General features: G+C 38.9%; 1 protein-coding gene across 1 annotated transcript in view; it reads right to left on the bottom strand.

Moving 5' to 3' along the window:
- The window catches only part of LOC149288665 (adhesion G protein-coupled receptor A3-like), a 166,064-nt gene that overhangs the window by 40,990 nt on the left and 103,457 nt on the right, over positions 1–21,617 (bottom strand). The window contains exons 13-14 of the mRNA XM_089491379.1: positions 18,562–18,763; positions 17,664–17,872 (exon numbers count right to left, since the gene is read on the bottom strand). Of these exons, the coding sequence (XP_089347505.1) occupies positions 17,664–17,872; positions 18,562–18,763 (411 nt within the window). The remainder of the gene's footprint in view (positions 1–17,663; positions 17,873–18,561; positions 18,764–21,617) is intronic.

The following is a 21,617-nucleotide window of genomic DNA, read 5'->3' as shown; positions in this document are numbered from 1 at the left end:
GTGTGGAACGAGCATGGCCAGCCCAAAGAAAGAAGAAACTGGCACAGGGCAATGTCAACCAAAGTAGGAAGTTTCAAACTGCATTCTAGACAAGAAGTGTCTTCCAGAGTTCATTTAGTATGAATGAGAAAAACTTTTTTACGAACATCGGAAAATGATGTAAATTTAGACTGTTGATAGGAGGGTAAGGAAATAATGTCATCTTGTGAACATAGAAGCAAGGAATTTTAACAAAAATATATATTCATTTTGTTACCAATGACTAGTGAAAAGTATCAATTATGAACAACGAAGAATGAATTCACCTGGAATTGACCCCTTAAACCCTCTTATATCTGAAGTAAATTACATTTCAAAAGCAACTTTTTTCTTTTTACAGCATTAATAACATTTACTATAGTCAATGGTAAGTTTTATTTAACACTATCCTTAAATATAACATTATTGCAATTGAATGTGACAATAATTGATATTTTTGTTAGACAACATTTTTTCTGTTGAACTAGTATAACTTATGCTATTGCTTTATACTATTTCATAAACAGCTAAAATAAAAAAATATATAAAAAATAGCTCAATTCACTCAATTTACTCAATTAATTAATATATTGATTTATATATATTTAGGTTAAAATATATATATATATATATATATATATATATATATAATAGATTTTCTAAAAAAAATATAAAGCATTTTTTGTTTTTAAGTTTATGAAGACATTCATTATACCATAAAGCAAAAAAAGAAGATGCTTCCCTATGTATTTAAGCTCAGGAGCCTAGTTGATGTGTTAGTCGCTACGAAGAATCCTTGAGTTGAACAGCTTTATGAATATTGCAATATACTTTTAAATGTACTCTATATGATCTCAGATAGAGAGGCACTCCAGAAAACTGTGTTGTTTTGGCTATTCCAGCAAAAGACTTATTAGATACACTGAGTTGGAAATTCTTGATTAGTTTCATCGCAATCTTCATCTTCAGCCTGGGCCATACTCGAGGAGAACGATACGGAAGAAACAGCGCAAGTGGTGTCCTCAAGATCTCAATTACCAAACTTAACAAAAACAAAGTTCTACCCATCCATCAATGGTCGGCTTTTAAGTTTAGGTGGGGGGGGGGATGTCATTTGACTGTGTTTAACTCCATGCCCAGTTCCGCGAACTCCCTGTCCTCGTTTGTACTTAGCGAGAGATATTCACAAATGGTACACCTCTGCAGATATGGTCAGGCTGGAGAAACCTAGCAGGTGGACCTGGCGCTTATGAAGGGCAAGGTATGAAAGGTATGAGTGTTTGGCTTTATGGACGATGTTTATGCCTGCTTTTTAATCTTCCTCCCTAGAGCTTTCTCACTTTTATCACGTTTCCAGCTAAACTCCGCTCCACTACTAACCAGAGTTGAGTTATAATAATCCACAGACAGTAGTTTAGGACTTTGCCAGGTATTGGATGGAATACTTGGTGGAATACCGTCTTGTGTATATTTCTGGTGAGTAATAGTGATATAAAGTATTCATCTCTTTTGTAACAATCACAACAATGTTGGTTAATTTATACACAATTGTATCATACAGTCCTGCTACCCCGAGGGTCAAAATAACTCAAAATCTGAAGATTTACCCGCCCAACACAATATTCTGAACAAAGCTTTACTAATACTTAAATATATTTTATATCTGTAATTATTCCACATAATACTCAGACGATTTAATTTATCAATTTGGGGGTTTTTTTGTCTTCTTTTGGATCAGAAGCAGGAAGGATGGGTAAAGGGCTGAACTTTTTGGACTTGGGACTTTCTTCAACCTAAATGGTCATAAATGCAGATGTCTTTGCCAGCTTGTCTGGATAAAAGAAACAAAAAAATCAATCCAGTCACCTTCCCTGGCAGCGGTCTCATCCTTTAAAGTTAAAAGGTAGTATAATTTTTATAGATGCCAATATCACTTCTTGTTTTTGATCTCACAAGCTTTTGCCCAATATAAAGCTATAAAATGTGTTTATTTGTGGCTCAATTTAAAAAGTTTAAGGGAAAACAGTTTGTATATGCTGTGACATTGCCGTGTGCTACCTCCTAAGACTGATTCTTCACGAATCCCGTACATGAATTAAAATGACGATGACATTCAGTTTTATCATTTAGATATATTAATATATGCACGTGTTCTTTAATTGTAACTTAGAAATGAAACACAGAAGATAGCAGGAGCAGTCTGCCAAATGCTGTAGATTTAAATTTCCCTGTGCTGTGTTGCTGATGTCAAAAGTGAGAGGTCCTTCTGGACCTCTAATGATCCAACATCTAGAGATCCTCATCTAAATATCGAGAAGGTTTATGTAGGTACATTAGCCACTTGCTTAGATTGACCTTTGTATATAGGGACATTATAAGATGTTATTTCTCCCCTTCAGCTCATCAGTAGATGAATTCATATATATATGATCTGTGACAAGGTCTTTGACAGGTATAGCGAAGAAAGCAGATCAGTGTTGGAACATCTATTTGGTTTCTGCCTTCTACATTCAGCTAACCCCAGGAGACATTATATATTACAAGAGAAGGATCAAGAATAGAGGTTATTTTCCTGCTAGGGTTAACATTAATCTAAACCACCTACTTACTAACAGATCAGGACAAGGTGGGTTACATTGTATCTGTGAGGTCTATTAGGGGTATTATTAATACACCTTTTACATGAGAAACCGTTGCCATTTACATAAGCAGATTAGTTAGAGAAGTCATTATGCCTTCGGATATTTTAGTATATATAATATAATCTAATATTATTAGTGTAGAAATATCTTTTAACAATATGAGAAGTAGAATTCCAAGGATGACACGTCTGATGTCTTGAAAACAATAAGCCTACATATTACTCTGCGGATGTTGATGCTGTAAAAGATATTAAAAACCCATTGGGACCAATAACCATTTTTGTATAAGGGAAACAAGAAATTCATTTTGGGTTCCCAATGGGGTAATTCCAGTCCCACCTTCTTTAACACTATTCTGCCATTCTCTTTTGACCATTTGTAATCTTTAAATGGAGCCTACAACGTATTTGGCTTATACAAGAAGAAGGTGATTCATTAACTTTTGTATTAATGTCATGTGAGGTTGACAACCTTCTTATTATACTTATTAATTATTTTTAACCAAATATTTTTGAGTGATCAGCTTCATTGATCTGTTCTCCTATATGAGGTGCACATAAAACATTCAAAAATGTTAATATATACAAATACAACCATGTTCCGCTGAGAATGAACTAGGAAATATATGTGGAAGGCACAATTGAATATGTTAAACACAGAAATGCTAGTCTCTATAATTGACAGGGATGTCTTCAGTTCAATTAGGGAAAATAACACGTCATCTTTAGCCATCAGGCAATGTGCAATAACGAGAATTTTATATACTATTAGTTATGTCCTGTCCAACCACTGTACAGCGCTATGGAATATGATGGCGGTATGTAAATCAATAATAATTATTATGAATTTCTAAAAGCATTTTCCTTTTCTCAGACATCAGACATCAGAATAGTCTTCATATGGATTGGGAATTTTCATTTTTTTTAAATGACAAAAGTACCTGGCAGTGGATAGGTTAAAATTTAGATTAGAGCCAAGAACTGACATCGTTATGTAGAAAAAAAATAATGTACAATTGCAGATGTTGCAGAGCAAAGCAAGCTAAGTAATTAAAGCAAAAGGTGCCGGGCAGGAATAAATTGCTGGTAGTATGGCACTGATAGATAAAATAAACTATACCAAGTTAATAGAAATTCCCAACTACATAATTCTGTTCTAGATTGCATCTTTTAACCCGTTATCCACGGAGACGTTTTAAGCATCAAGTGTCACCGTGATCCATAATCCGCATTGTCTGTGGGTGGATAGAATCTACATTTTAATTGGCACACTTCCATCTCTTTTGTATGGGTGACATTACATGTCAGACTGCGTTATCTTCAATGTTAGAGCACAGGACGAGCGGGGATCTGGTATTCATGATCAGTAACCCTGCAGTCTTGGTCTGTGTCATTCCCTTGTCATCAACAAATATTTGGTTGCATGTCTCATCTCTGTATGCGGACTTACTGCTGGCCACATTCCAAGGTACCGAACAACAGAATGTTTGCTAGATTATTGCTTATACGCTAATTACATATGCATTATATGACTACTCTACAAGCATCATATATACCTTACATGTATCATCATCGCACACCCGTAAGGCCGGCCCTGGTGGGGGCTTCCCGGCCCCTTAGAGTGGCGGACCCGGTCGCAGTTGCGGCGGGCTCAAGGGGCAGGTGCCCCTTATGCCCTGCGTTAATGCGGCCGTAGAGGCCGCATAGGCCCAATCAGTCCGGTCCTGACTGGGCCTATTTTAAGGTAGGGGCCTGGAGCTGCAGCTCCATCAGCCCCTAAATCAATCCAGCCTTGCCGCGGCCCGGCCCACCGGGCAAATGCCCGCTGTGCCCGATGGCCAGTCCGGGCCTGGTGACCACACATATCCAGCCAAGGACCATCAGGCGGCCGCTGGCCTTAAAGTGCCAGGGCCATCCCGTGATTCCCATCATGATATATATATTTCAAGATGCAATGGTAAAATAAAATAATCGCCAGTCTACAGAAATGGGTGGAAAGGAGCATTGTCCATCCCCAGGGAAAATCGAGACGAAACAGGTACTTCTTTGTCAACACAACCTCCGTTCCAGTTCATCCCAAAAGTATTTGATGGGGTTGAGGTCAGGGCTCTGTGCGGCCGGTCAAGTTCTTCCGCACCAAACTCATCCAACCATGTCTTTATGGGCCTTGCTTTGTGCGCCGGGGCTCAGTCATGCTGGAATAGAAAAGGGCCTTCCCCAAACTGTTCCCACCAAGCTGGAAGCAGAGCATTGTCCAAAATGTCTTGACATGTCCCCTTCAGTATACCAAGACATTGCTATGCTTCCAACTTTGTGGGAACAGTTTGGGAACATTGAAAACTGTTGGGGTAAACTGGGATGGAGATTGCGAGCCGGGCTTTCTCAGCCAACATCAGCGCCTGACCTCACAAATGCTCTACTGGATGAATGGGCAAAACTTCCCACAGAAACACTCTTCAAAATCTTGTGGAAATCCTTCCCAGAGGAGTGGAAGCCGTTATAACTGCAAAGGAGGACCGACTACATATTAATGTCTATGTATTTAGAATGTGATGTCAATATTTGAAGATTAACAACAACCCACATGAGGAAAAAGCCCCTGCCTTGAACCTCTTTTTTAGTGATAACCCACCAAATACCACCGGCTGCCATCAAAGCCCAACCGGTGGGTCAGGCACTACCCACCAAAATTCCACAACTATCGGTCACTCTTCATAGCGCTTTTCCAATCAACCACAGGTCTACTTTGCCCCCCACCCCAGACGGGCTAACCTGACCCCCTAAATGCCATCTGTCATAGGCTAACAGTTGACCTTACATAACATAAATCTAAGGAGGGAGGAGGGGATAACTCACTCAAAAGGAGGTAGCCCCTGTCTAGCAGGCCCTTTTAAACACTTATTCCAACCATTCCAAAACCGGCCCTTGTGTGCTGTCCAAGCCCAACAAACCAACTTTTTTGCCATCCCGCAGACCCGGTCATGCCCCCTTTACGATTAATCATAAGGGGACTATGCCTGTTCCTACAACATCGTCAATATCTGACAATAAGAAATTTTTTACAATAAGCCTCATACTGAGGATAAGCGGTTTTGGAAATCTTTTCACATCCTGCTGATTTCTAGAATAAAAAAAAAGAATGCGTGGAAGAAAAAAATCCCAAACCTTTGTATCTCATGCCTCGATGCAGGATCTACAAATGATCTGTGTAAATGGAGATTTTCTGAAAAGGATGTTTTCCTGCCAGCTGAGGCTGAAGAGTTTGCAAATGTTGCTTTGGGACAAACTAAACATTTTTGTTTCTGATGGCAGCCGCGCCAAGAAATAAAAAAAAATATATATAATACCCGACAGGAGATATTATTGGCCCGAGGTGGGGTAGATTCTCAGCGGAGCATTAGGCCTTAGAGGATAAACATATAGAATAGAGCGCACAGGCGACAGAAAACACCTTTAAATCAAATTGTACGACATATTGAATGTATTTTACAGAAATTTAGTAATAATTCAATGTTATATCTTTGCGTAGGAATTTAAGCATTGTGTGTTTTTATTTTGAACATTTTTTTAAAACAATTTGTGTGACTGTTATAATGATCTTTAATATTAAATTTAATATTTTTGGATTTTCTTTTAATACTAGATATGCCAGCCAACTATATTTCTAATTTTGGGGGGGCAAATACGGTAGTATAAAACGCAGTTGTATAAAATGTGGATTTTGTCAGTATTCAGCTGCTCTCATTCAAGAATTCAAAGGACGAGCGACATATATTTTTACCCAATTAATGTCTAATCGGTGGCATTGAGTAAAAGCGAGGTAAAGATAACTTATGAGCGAAACGAGGATAACTCATGGGTTAGAATGAAATGCGTTCTTGCAGCAGAAGCTTTCCTGTGTAGCTCACAAATCATTATTGAAACACCACTCATTGTGTCACTTAATTGTTTGGAAATGGAGTAACGCACTAACGCACACCTCCGTGTCTTCAATAAAATATTTTCCAGTACAAAAAAAGAGCCTTTGGATTGAAGAAGCTCTTTACTTCTTGCCATTTGTGTTGAAGGGTTAACTTAACACATTGTATTAAATGCCTTAAAAGATTATATGACTCTACATCTTAGTCTGTGATTTAGGGCACTATCCACTAAACTTTAAGATGTCGCTTGTCTTACAAATGTAACTTGAGTGGCGTTTCAAAACTGCCGGCAAGCACTCAACCAAGTCACACTGAACAGCTCCTTGTCGGTCCGGTAAAGCTGATATTGAGTCGATTGCTGTCAATTTGGAGGCTGTGATTGATTCTCCTGGCAAGTTCAGTCTGATCTGGCTTGACGTTATAGCTGTTGAATGTGACTTGACTGCTGTCTAGCTCGCTAGTTTGCCCACCCAGTCCTCGAGGCATTATAACATGTCAGGGTTTAGTAATTACCACGTTCTAGTACAGCAGGGCGATTCATACAAGTAAGACCACTGGCGTGAGGACTGAGTTGGGAAAGACTTGTTCATTAAAATTCGTACGAATTTGTACGAAACAAACAAGAAACCACTGTATACAGCTTCATTTTATCACAACACAAGAAAAAAAAATATTTCGTTTCTGAATCAAAAAAGTCCATTGAATTTCATCCAAACCCTGAATGAAACCTAATGCCTGAACCCTGAATGAAACCTAATGCCTGAATCCTGAATGAAACCTAATGCCTGAAACCTAATGAATCAAAAACAAAACATTTGTCCAAACGTCTACTACTAGTCTAGCTGATAAAGCCTTTCAGTCGGAACTTTCGTTTGAGTCAGCAGTCGTGCAAAGGTCCAATTGGTTGTCGAGTCTTTCAGTCCTGTTGAGTTTAATGAACTTCGGGTTCCTCTTCTGTTCAACTCAACTGCTTGAGTTGCTGTGCTTTCCATTAAAATTTCACTTAATTTAGGACTCTGTAGAGTTCAGTTGACCGTCTTGCATTTTCAGGTTTAGTTTGCGGTTAAGCTGACTTTAATGAATATGCAACATTTGGTCCAAATCATCCAATGGTGTCATGCAAACTCAACGCTACCTTTGGTGAATAGACTCCTATGTAGTTCCTGTAAGTTGTTACTATAATTTACAGAGGCTAGCCTATTTGGGACCAATAGAGGGATATATACTGTTGGATGATATATACATACCTTTCTTTACTCCTGATATAAGATCCATTCGCTCTACCTTTAGTGACAATGAGTGGAACATTCTGTATGGAGTATGGGGTTATCTCTGGCTAATGTACAATTTGCTAGATTACAGAGAATTCTACAGACAGAACTCTCCGTATCTCTACTCAATGTGGATCTAGAACTGTATATATTATACACAAAATAATGGAAAACAGAGATAAAATGTTAGTTGTATTGTTGCAATATATCAAAAAAATGAGATAATGTAAAACAGCGTGAAAAATAAGATAAAACAGTAACCTCTGATGCATATATATATATATATATATATATATATATATATATATAGATATATCTATGTATATATATATATATATATATTAATATATTTCTACAAAATGAGGCAATGTATTTGTAGTGGATGTATAGATCGATGTGTCAGGTTACACAGTGGACTTTTATCAAGACTTGTCATTGGTTTCATTGGTGTCAGACTAGTGTCAGACTGAGTTATTAAGACTGAGCCAGTCTAATGTCTACCACATCCAGTATGACAAGGAGCCACGATGCTTGGCTTGTAGAATGGGCTAAACAAATTAGAACACAAACAAATGGCTAATATGCAGCTGCCTGAGAACAATACATTAACTATTTTAAACAATGTTTTTTTTATTTTTTTATCTGATTCTAGTAGTTTAGTACGATTCCCATTTATGAAGTAAACTTTTTCTCATTTAACCGAGTCTATTGCTGCCAGAACTATTAACAGCCACAACATTTGGCCGTTTTTAGGACTACTGGCAGGTATGAGCGATTTTTATCCAAAAGAATATCTCTTTAGTGACCTATAATATGGCGTTCTGCAATAACGTCTTGTATTTATAGTTGTTTTTATTTTAAAGCAAGAATTTCTGGCTTTACGGATACCCAGGACAGAGTATTCAAGCATGGAAAACAGTTTTTTTTTGTTGTGTAGCAATAGAACGGCTCAATACCTGATTGTTTTAGCTTCCTACTACGAATCCATTTCAGATTTAAAGCAGTGTTACCAACTGGGAATGAATTATTTAGGCCATCATGATAAAAGCGAAGCACCGTCCTAGCAAGGCTTTCTTTTTTCATCTTAATCCACAGGGCTAAAGCAAGCATGCAAAAGCGACTTAGTTTAGCGATTGAAAAAGCGAAACCTGCCAGCATCTCCATTGATACCAATGTAATATGTATATATATTAAAGATTTTGGGCAACAATCTTCTAGTCCCATACGTTGTCCCACAAGCTTGCGATTTTACAAGTAGAATAATCAGCCAATCACAGACGACCATACCTTGGAACTCTCCAGGAATGACCCAGAGTCTCCTGATAAAGGGTCTCCGGGTCAGTATCCTCTATCTACCAGCAGAAGAGCCGTTTGCCCTTACTCGATGCCCATTTTTCCCCCTGATCCCCGCCCAGTTCCCTCTCATTAAAGGCTTTAAGGGTTAGACCCGCCCAACATGCTGGTGCTAGCCCCACCCCAACACAAAGTCACTCCCCCAGAAGGGGTAGAGCTCCGAGAATATACCTGATCTCCTCTCGCTGATTGGTCGATAGTTTGCGTCCTATCCTTTTTAATTTGAAGAATTTGTGATGGGGGCTATTTATATAAATAAATATTCTTTGTGCATATACTGAGCTTTCAGAAATATATTCTGAATATATTTAAAAACAAATTTCTTTCTATTTTAAGGACAAATCTTATATTATTTATACATACGTGGCTGTTTTTCTGACTAAGTAAAATGTAATGATTTTCTAAAAAAAAATAAAACAGTCCGTAATATGTAATTTATTTTTTGCAAAAAAAAATATTTTGGTTTACACAGTCCTCTGCCTAATTAAGCACAACGACATTTTAATTCGATTTTGTGATCCGTTTCCATATTTCAAGGGGTTTAAATGTCATTGCTCCTCTGTATACTACAAACGACAGGGGGAAAAAATTCCTGATATCCAAAATTTCACCTTTTCAATAAAAAAAAGCTTTCTATCATGGATGAAACTGCAACCCCCATCATCATCTTCAAACCCATTGATTATACAGATCCTATTTTAAGTTGTCCAATGTGAGATATTTGGAAAAGAAGAAATGTCGGTGCGCTAAGCTAGTCTCAGGCTCAAATAATACAAATGTGTAATACGAGGCCTACCAAACAGTGTGAGCATGCAGCAAATACAGTGTGTTGGCTGTACAATGTATACAAAAAACAGAAACTGTCTGCGCTTCTCACCCTAATAAAGTTGGCAACAAATATATAAACATAATATAAATGAGAGGTTTTGGTTATATGAATTGGCCAAAGCATAATTAAGCTCACCCGCCACGTCAAGGCACACTCTCAATAGGGTGAGAACCTACGCTCACCTCCTACATAGTGGGCACACAAAGCAGTTTATACTGCTACCAAAACCTTATTAATGTGTTGGGGGAGGTGCAATTAAACCTCCTCCCTATTAACCCCTGGACAGCAAGCTGCAACCAGACTGATGAGGAGCCAACAACCTCAAATATGTGCAAACAGGGAAAAGAAAAAATGTCGGTGCGCTGAGCTAGTCTCAGGCTCAAATAATACAAATGTGTAATACGAGGCCTACCAAACAGTGTGAGCATGCAGCAAATACAGTGTGTTGGCTGTACAATGTATACAAAAAACAGAAACTGTCTGCGCTTCTCACCCTAATAAAGTTGGCAACAAATATATAAACATAATATAAATGAGAGGTTTTGGTTATATGAATTGGCCAAAGCATAATTAAGCTCACCCGCCACGTCAAGGCACACTCTCAATAGGGTGAGAACCTACGCTCACCTCCTACATAGTGGGCACACAAAGCAGTTTATACTGCTACCAAAACCTTATTAATGTGTTGGGGGAGGTGCAATTAAACCTCCTCCCTATTAACCCCTGGACAGCAAGCTGCAACCAGACTGATGAGGAGCCAACAACCTCAAATATGTGCAAACAGGGAAAAGAAAAAATGTCGGTGCGCTGAGCTAGTCTCAGGCTCAAATAATACAAATGCGTAATATGAGGCCTACCAAACAGTGTGAGCATGCTGCAAATACAGTGTGTTGGCTGTACAATGTATACAAAAAACAAAATACTGTCTGCGCTTCTCACCCTAATAAAGTTGGCAACAAATATATAAACATAATATAAATGAGAGGTTTGTGATATATACATATTTAGAAAGGCTTAACAATAATGACCAGTGACGTATGCTGGCCAAGGCCGACTAGACTTCAGTATTTAGCCACGGAATTCTAACTATACATTTTGCCCGATACATCCCCTTTTGGGCAGCCGTCTCGTAACAGTTATGATTCCAAAGTTTGGTGACAACAGTACTGGCAGTGTCACGCGTGTGCATGTAAATGAATGCCTGATTGCATATTCATAGGGGTGATTATTATCAACAGGCCTGATCGTTTCTGAATAAATGAGCGCTCATTGTCATTAAGCGGTTGCGTGCCTGTTATATTTATCACAAAAAAAAACAACAATCATAATGATTTATGTAACATTGTGGCAATTGTCAAAAAAATGTGTCCCTATCGTCTATCGTCTCATTTCCATGATGACTGATCAATGTGTGGGTAACGCCTGGCTCTGATGTTATCATATTGATAAGGTATTCGCACTACAATATCTTATCAGAAATATTCATTTCTTGATGGGTGCCACTTGTGGTTAGTGAATGTCCTACCCATTTGGATTATTGAAGACATTCTGTTATGTGCGTTATCACGATGTTACATGTTTCCCAGCAGAAGTGGTAGAGGGTAATACAGTGAGGGTATTAAACATGCATGGGATTGGCATACGGCTCCTGAATCTAAGACGAGACCAACGTCCGATAAAGGTCTGTTGGCCGAATGGTTCTGATTTGCCGTCAGATTCTCTATTCCCATGATTTTCTGAGCTATCGCCCCCTCTTTGCTCGCAGTTTTTCCTTTGTTAGCACTGTGCGTATCCTTCATACACTCTACAAAAGAAATCAACTCAACTTAATGATCTGGAGAAATGGCGACTTAATAATATTGCACCTTATCTTCAGACAAAACATTTTGGTGGTAAATGATGGCTTACTTGGGCTTCCTATGCTTCACTTGGTAGCAGAATGTGGAGTCTCAAGACTCAAAATGACTGTTTCCACATTTTCCGAGTTATTCCTTGACCTAAGGCCTGTCATGCTGAGCCTGGGTCTCAAACACCAACAGGGCCACCTAGGTATAAGGAAAGTCATGGGAAACCAGTGGCATATTCTGGCCTAGGATGACTAGACCTAGAGTGGCCCAGGGGGGAATGGCAGCCCCACTATCAGCAATCAGGATACCTGGTGCACTGCTTACTAAATAAGCCGACCGGCGAGATCTGACATCTCTGTTGTAACAAAGGACGATACTAGAGAGAAAAAGAATATGACATATATAAATATATATATTAACAGATATCCCTGAAAGCAGAACCATACTAAAATTACCAAAGGAGGTCAACCTCTGCGAATACATATAGCGTGCTGCTTTACTATTCGGACATCTGCATCAGCTGTAAATACCGTCTGAGTAAAATAGATGAGTCTGACACTCGAGATAATTAGTAATGTAATGATGAAAAAAAATCTTTGATTCTGTGTACACATCGGAGTAAAGGGCACCCAGAGAGACACAATTAGTAGCCGAGATAATAACAGCTCCGGCGGATATTTCAGAGGTTAATGAAAGGACAAAAAATATATCAAAATAAACACCAAAGAAGGACAGCGAGGCATTAAAGGTTTCCATTATTTTCTGTATACACCTGCTCTATAAATAGTAAAAAAAATATATATTTATAGGATAAGCTTCTGAGGAATGTCTACCACAGCTAAAGAGTTATACCTAAAGTTATAAAGAATGTCTAAAATATGGAATCATTTTGTGTAGTGAGCCCCCTGCCATCCCACTACCAAGATGCTCACTTAATAAAACAGATTTTACCGCGAAATACTAAACTGCAGCATTAAATGCAGAAAGGGATTTAACAACGAGAGATATTACAACAACGGATCACAGAGGCTGTAACCCTTTTCCCCATCCGCAAACTCGAATTGGTTATATTGTTCTCCATTCCAATTACCCTGATTGGCGTAAATGCTTTAGTGCAACTTTTTATATTAGATGCCCTAAAAAATCCAAAATAGTTATATCCACGACATACAGGACATCTGTTTTGCAATGAATTTAGTTTTTTTATTATCAATGTAATTATATTATGTTACTCTAACCTAACCACAACCATATAATTATTGGATGTCAAATTCAGCTCTAGACAGCCCCAAACTAGCCATCTGGCTCGATGGATAAATGCCCAGTTGGCCACTACCTGACAGTGCCACACACTCATCCATTCTGCCTCTCCAGTGGCAGGACAGGTGCCGCAGTTGCGCATATCCAGCCGTCGGCCACACTTACGTCATCAGACGGCCACTGGCCTTAAAGTGCCAGGTTTGCCTTGTCATCGCTAGTCTGGACTAGTCCTTGGATACAATGGTCAAATGCCTAAAACCTGTAATCAGGACATATAAATTATCCATATATGTTGAACCCACAAGTGCAACTTAAATATACAGTAAGTTTCAATTATTGTATGAATGAAAAATATTGCCAAATGATTGATCTTCTTTTCAAGCATAAGAAACAAATAAACTAAACACTGAGAGCAGAAAGTAGTAAAATATCAACAATCTCAGAAAAGAAAAATGTACATCAAAATTACACAAACGACCGAATTCCACACTGCTGGGTTGTTGATGGACCAAAGCCACCCCAAAAGCTATTAAATCTGTTAACTTGATAAATACCATAAATGTATTAGTTAACATTTGACACAGGTAGAAATAGTTTTTGTGGGGCACATTATAAAAATGTAATTTGATTTCCACAAAAAGAAGAAAAACAGTTCTGTCTAAAACACATTCACAAAAAGAAAGCCATGCAGAACACTCGTAGAAGGTGCAGAAAAAGGATCCAGTCAACATGGTAAAGCCGCTTTAGGTAGTTGCCGCAAATTTGTAAATTAGACCCAGCAGTCCCTCTGCCAGGGGGACTTCTATGGCAAGCATTTTGCTGTTAAACACCCATTAACAGATAAAATCTCCAACATTATGGCCAAGTTAAACTCAATCTATACCCAGCTATCAAAGACAATGGATTTTTACCTAGAGATGTTACTTGCAGGAACTGGTTCTGTATTCTCGTGGTTCCGCACACACCATAGTAATTACCTTATGCCGGCAATTTTGCACTTACTACTAGTCTACTTTTAGTTGAGATTAATCAATATCTGATTCTCTGTATCTAAGAAACACCAGGTGAAGCAAGAACATTAAACCAGCCGCCAAAAACACGTGATCCTGTTGGGTTATGGTTGGTCCATCGTGTCCTAGTGAAGAAGTTACCGTGGACTTAGTAACTTCATGAACAGCTGAATAAGAATACCATTAGTAGTCACAACTGTTTTCCTACCCTTCCTATAATCATTTCATTTATAAATATTTATTTTCACAAGTTATTGTGATTACGGAATCTGTTGCACATGTCTTCTCCAGTTGGACTCATCCTGAGTTGGACTCCAGTTGGACTCATCCTGAGAAAATACTTCTTGCTCCTGGACACCAAAAAATAGGTTTTGGGATAGGTCATTTTTTCTCAATCCCGAAGTTAAAAACAACTGACGGTTCATGTTTTGTGGATATCTCTAGAGGAACACAAGTCAGTAATCTCTAAATCCTGGACAATGAATGGGTCCTAAGCGTTAATTAGTGGGAAACACTTCTAGTCACCTTCACTGTAAGATTCCATAATATTAGGCTTTAGTAGAAATGCTTTCCTCTTGTTGCTCCTAATTTCCAGTGAAGGTTCACACTGACATCCATTTTAAAGATCTGCCGATGGCACACATCCATAGAATAAAAGAATCAAGACTCTGTAAAGACTCAAACCTTCATCAGCTGTTGGTCTCGTCTCAGATTCAGGAGCCATAAGCCTGTCCCATATGTGTTTAAATCCCCTCACTGTATTCACTGCTACCATTTCGAATGGAACGCCATTCACCCTCTCTATAAAGTAAAGCTTCCTTACATCACATCTAAGCCTCTGACCCTCTAGAGTTACATTATGACTTTTTATTCTAACATATCTCCTCTCTTGCTATAAACTTACCTTCTGTACTATCTGAAATCCCTGTAAGTATTTAAATCTTTCCATCACATCTCTCTCCTGCTTTCTCTTCTGTCCTCCAAGTTTTAATATTAAGATCCCTTAGCAGTTCCTGATAATTTTTACCCTGTAAACCATTCATAATTTTATTTGCCTTCCTCTCTCTCCGACGTGTCGATATCCTTCTGAAGACGGGGTCTCCAGAACTGAACACAATTCTTTAGATGAGGTCTGATCAGAGATCTATGAAGTGGCAGAACCTCCTCTCTCTTCCTGCTACTAATGTCTCCAGACATACCGCTTGCTTTTCCCGACACTTTGTTGCACTACCTGCTTGCTTTACAGTCGAGTTGTAGTAAATCTACAATCGAGGTGATCACATACAGCTTTACTGTGTAACTATTTGGGCTGTAGTTATATGACTGGCTGAGTATCAATGTACACATTCCCTATAGGCTTTATTACCATAGTGTGGGATGACCCCCCCCGGCAGCCATAGTGTCCCTGCATTAAAATCCCATTCTCATTCCTTGAGCATATCATAGAATCTCATGCTTCACAAAATAAATGAGATTGAGACTCGGGTCAGTAACTTTTGTTACTCTATGCCTTTTTTTTTTTTTTTTTATGATACCATATATATATGTATATATTTGACGTACATTCTGATTTTTTGAGCACAGTTGATGTATTTTCTCAGAGATTCCCTTTGAAACTAATTCTAGCGGCTTAACCTTTTTTAAGGACCTCGTGATGGATGTCTCTGGCAATTTTTCTGATCTCTACACCATCCGTTTAAGACGTAGCAGCTACAGCACTTGGCGTTTTTTTTTTAGTTGAGGATTTTTAGGCCGTGCGGAATTTTTCACCGGAGGGACAGGTCATGAAGTCATTAAGATGCTGGAGGTGCCCGAGCGAGAAATAAAAATTGGTTACGTAACCCTTGTAACATAAGATTTATAGACGCAATGACATTTTACCATCAATGGAAACCGCCATATGCTTTTACAACATATACATTATTATAGACAGATAGACTGAGAGATAACCTTGGCTTTTTAAAGAGAAAGGAATGACGTCTCGTTTAAACTTTTTTTTTGAGTGTAATAAGTAACCATTTGGGTCACTTCTATGAAAAGTCTAAAACCAAACGGCCCATGTTCACTATGCTAATTAGCCATGTGCCTATCTTCAACTTGGGGGTTTTAAATTACCAACAATATCACTTCCTTATTAAAAAAAAACGCATCGTGGACGTTAAGAAATTAGAGCTTCATCTCAATGCATCAAACGCAACGCTTGTAACCAACAGCCGAGGAGCGTAAGCCGGATACATTTCCTTGGCTCGTAGGGAGAAATATAGCGGATCTTCCTAAACATACTCTCGCAAGTTCCATTGTCGTGAAAATATCTAACGCAAACTGAGAAAAGACGTGGAAAGGCAATTGTTTTGGGGGGGTGTGAGAATTCTAAATGTCACATATATCACGGGGTTTATATATGAACCATGCCAAGTAATGGTGAATCAGTTTGGTTTCTCATAGCGCGGATATGAGAATTTACATGGATATCGTCTAGAGTGTTGAACAACACATTCTCCCCTCCCTCTCGTGACTGTCTGACGTCCGCGGTCTCTCTCTCTCTCTCTGACTGCAGCAGCTTGGAATTCTCTGCACACGTCCACACTGTCTCTGGGCTTTTTTTTCAAATGCATATGAGGTTTAACTTGGAAGCCTTTGCTGTAAACAGCATGTGCCTAATATATAACCAACAGCTACACTGTGAATAGGCTATAACATGATATCACAGGCTTATTTTTCATATTTGTCACATTGTTACAATTTATATCTATTTAAAAAAAAATCCTTGTTAAAGATGTCATTTATTTTCAGAGCGCCAGTAGGTTCTGTAGCATTAAAAATAAATCTAAAAACTGTTTTTATAAATATATATATAAAGTGTAGAATTCCCGAGTCAACTTTCTGTTGATGAATATTAAAATAATGCAATGATATATATGGATGGAGGAGTATCATTGTTGAGGTAGAATAATATAAAAATAATAAAAATCCCGGTTCAAAGCCATATCCTATTCGACACGGTCTGTTTTACCACCTTCCATGTAAATGATTCAACATTGCGGTATCCCTTCAACTAATTAGTATGATCAACACAGAGCAAGACAGAAACCAAGCAGACAGCCTTCTCGGAATCAACTGATACAGAAGAACGAGAGAGAGAAGCCTGGACTGCCGTCGTACAAATGTAAATGTCCATGATAGCAATAAATCCAATGTCTGCTCTCTAGAGCCAATTTTCATGGGTAGGGGACAGGCCCATGTGGTCTCGTAGCTAATTAAAGCCAGCCGAACAATGCGAACCAACAGAATTCTGATGTCACCGCTCTCGAAAAAGGGGTTAAGTACTAAACTAATGCAACCCTCCGGCTTGATCTTTCATCACCTTTTCATTTAACTTTTCCCTAAAGACATGCAAATTTCAAGCTTGAGTTACTCTCAAGGGATTCCCGTTAACATATAGTTCACCGCACAATTATTGAATTCCTCACCCCCCCCCCAACCCCCCCTCCCGGATTTCACTTTACATACTCACCATTAGCACGGCAAAGTTACCGGAGTGGTCGCACTGAATGGTGGTAATATTGGCTACGGAAGAGATTAGGTGGCAGGCTTCTCCACGCCAGCCCCCATGTCCACCAGGAAGGTCAGTATCCCAAAATGCAGCAATGGGGTCTACACCCTCCGTAAAGTGTCTCAGGGCAATTGTCACTGGGTTGGTGAGGTTCCCAAAACTGTATCCATCTATAAGATAAAATAAATGATCGGTGGAAAAACCGGGAAATATATCACGATTATCACAGAATACCGGTAATCATGATATATATATAAAAAAATAAAAAAAAAACAATCCTAGTGGATCCGCTGAAAGTTTCTTGATTATTTATCTTGGGTGTTTCATTCTAGGGAGAGATCGTAGCCTCTCTCAAAAACACAGACATCATTCTGCATCTGTTGTTCAATCCATAAAATAGCAGTCCATGGTATTGTTAATTACCAAGGCAAAAATCCCTTTGATTTACGTTTTTGTTCTTAAGAATGTAAGGAATTCAAGAAACATCCCCTAGAAGAGATTTCTCCTTCTGCCGTCTGCAGTTACTGTAATAAAATTCTGATTCGACGTTCGTGTCTAGAACCGTATGAATGAACACCAACGTGCAGAGTGCAAAAAAAGCACCATTCATATTGTCACTGCAATCATTGAGAATTATTATATTTGGCTAAAAAGCTTTACCTGCGTGATCGACGTACGATACCCTGTCCAGGTCATAAGTGAAAGGTGTCTTGCTTAGAATACCTTAAAATCTTTACTTTTATTTAACAGGTTCCTTTTCAGTATTCATGCACATCTGCATTTTGTTAGCTGGGGCTAGGCATTTAAATTTGCAGATAAAAACAGAGAATAATAATAATAAATAAAAAGAGCAACTTACCTATTTTGTAAAACACAGCTGGCGTGGCCACTGGCCGACGTCTACCATCATCTGTGACATACGATGAGTTCCCGGCGATAGGAAAGAGTTTACCATTACGAAAGACGATAACCCGTAGCTTGCGAGTGGAGTTATCAACAGATTGCAGGGACCGTGCGAAAGCAGACCGTGGCAAATGGAGAGAAGCAACAGCTACGGTGTTCTGCCACGCCAGGGAGAAAGAATCGAGAGAGCGAGAGAAAAAAAAGGAAAAAAAAAGGAGAAAGGAGAAAAAAAAAAAATTGAAAATGCAAGTCACAACAGGGTGGCTTTCATTATGTTTTAAAGTAAGGCACTAAGAATACGTGTTCTAGTTCCTTTTTTCCTGCAGGATGGAAGCAACGGTAACAAGCAGCAGCAGTAACCATGGGAATAAGGTCGGTAGAGTGCATATTAAGAGGGAAGGCATTTTCGTTGCATGTGTGAGTCGGTATGGTCAAGTTCCCCGCTGCAGAGGTGAGAATGGTTTTTACCATGCCTGCTAGAGGGTCCATCAACACTGCAGATCTGATTTAAAGAGACAACCTCCGCCACATTTTCTCCTTCACTTAATACAGAATCAGACAACTTAGATTAAAGCATTGTAACCACACACAAAAAAAAGGGGGGGGGGTGAAAACCGTTCGGGGGGAAAAATACTGAAATATTAAAAAGTACTGGGTGATGTAGAACTGGAGAATGCAAAACTACACATTTGTAAAGAAGACATCATTTGGTTTAAAAAAAAAAAAAAAAGACATTGAAAAGGATGGACTATTGAACCACCGGAAGAAGGGAGAATGATAAAAAAAAATAAAAAAAATAAAACGTTTTAATTAGAGAAAGCAAGCAAATACAGCGAGTTCCCCGTGGGGATATATTTCATGGCCGATCGCAGAGATCACACGATTCCATTAAACGTTGCAGAAACAATGGCCCTTAAGGAGTTAATCTTTCTTTTATGTCAACCATACAGAGAGCTTTCTGTTGATTAACGTCACAAGTGGTAAACCTCTAAAAACAAGTCGGTGCACAGCATGAAATAAATGTTAATGAATTGGGGTATTTCAGACACAATTTACATTAGTAGCTGAGCGATGGATATATATATATGAGACACTCCTTTTTTTTTTAAGCTCTCTTTTTTATTATCTGTTGTGTTCTGTCATTATGTATAATTACGGAGTTTACACATTCCATTTCAAGGAGAAGTCCCCCAAGGTGCAACAGTAGTCATCTATATGCATACATGATTATATGAGGCTGCTTCCTAATGCCTCCATGGTTTCCTTTATTTTGCCCCCCGTGTTCTTTTAGACTTTAAATGCCTTCTGCTTCGCTGTCTCTCATATGTATTTTTTAAATATGAATGCACATTGTGATGTCTCTATGGGGCTGATGTTTGAGAACGCCTGGGTGGTGTAGCTATTGGGGTCAATGAGGGTGCAGATAGGATCAGCAGAGGCTTCTATGCACCGGCTGCAATTCCTTTCTCTCATCTCAATGATGGAACCAGGTATGACATCATACTCCAATGCAGTCACCCTGGCAAAGGATGGATTTTCGTCCCCGCCTCCACCTTTCCTAGACATCTGGGGCACTAGGCGTGACATTTTGTTCCAATGCACTTACCCCAGCAAAGTACAGATTTTTGCCCCTACTCTCATATTTCCTAGGCATTGAGAAAACCAAGTATGACATCACATCCCACATCACCCTGTCAAAGAACAGGTTTTTGCCCTCACCTCCACCTTTCCTAGACATCTGGGGCACCAAGTATGACATCACATCCCAATGCAGTTACCCCTGCGAAGTACAGATCTTTGCCCACCGCCTTTCCAAGACATCAGGGGCACTTGGACATGAAATCAGAGAGGAAGGATGGGAGTGTTGGTGCATCGAAAGGGACTCCCCAAGGAATGAAGCTGCCCCATAGCTTCTGCCCTCTCTCAGTGGGTTTGTTACTGCTGCCGAGGCTAGGTAGATATCCATATTATAATTACTGCGGTGTCTTCGGTCCATTACATAGGTGCCATATTTACGGCTTCATAAATAGCATCTCAAAGCTATTGATCCATTCCCTATTACAGATTTTTTTTGTTTATTGTCTCATCCAATCCCAATCAAGTGGAAGCGTCAATAAAACAGCATAAATGAATGAATATAACGGAGAACAAGGTACTTTCTTTGGTTTGCTGTCAAACAGAGTCTGCCTTGCTGTTATTAAAAAATATATACAATGTACTTAATTTTATTTAAAATATCTTCTTGATATTGCTGAAATACTTCTCTCGGCATTTGCGTCAGTAATGATTATTATCACAGACGTGTGTTTTAACCATTTGTGTCGAGCAGTAAATACCTGGCCTTTACTTATCAGTTATAAAGTTACGCTGCAGCCGTAATTAAGAATTTTATCATAATCTGAGTTAACTCTATTTTGGGAAGGAAGCCTCTGTTTGGTAACGGAAAAGAACAAATGAATAAATAAATGAATAAATTAAAAAAGAGAGAGACATGGGATTCACTATAAATGCAAAAGCTGAAATTGCTGCATGCGACAGCATAAAGGTGACATTTTATTTCATTCTACATCCACAGTCTAATCCATTAGGTCCTATTGTGTAGCGCTCTGTGCAGTAATACCGGTGATAGTAATTCCCTCTTCATGTTCTTTGGGGTTTATTCACTAAGCAGTGAACGGTAGGCAAGATGACACATTTTTATCTCCTCGCGCTGTATCTATAAATGATAGGCTCAAGTCTTCTTTCCGAAGAGACTCACCCCCCCCCGTTCCTCTTCCTAATGTACAGGTAAAGCATCTCACCGTTTAGTAAATAAACTCCCACTGGCTTCTGAAAGTTACCCTTAAATTTGCAAACATGCACAGCAAAAAAAATATGATGACAGGGGAGCACATAACCTGAAAAGCATAAAAGGCATAGACATTCAGATTCCTGGGTTGCTGCTAGAACAAAAATTACCAAAACCCCCAAATTTGTGTTTTTTGAATGGTATTCGCTGGGTATGTGCTGAGT

Source organism: Sceloporus occidentalis, unplaced genomic scaffold (genome assembly GCF_023333645.1).
Source record: "Sceloporus occidentalis isolate IW3139 unplaced genomic scaffold, rSceOcc1.0.p SCAF_50, whole genome shotgun sequence".
Classification (NCBI taxonomy): Eukaryota; Metazoa; Chordata; class Lepidosauria; order Squamata; family Phrynosomatidae; genus Sceloporus; species Sceloporus occidentalis.
Note: the sequence above shows the minus strand (reverse complement) of the source record. Positions and strands in the feature narration are given on the sequence as shown.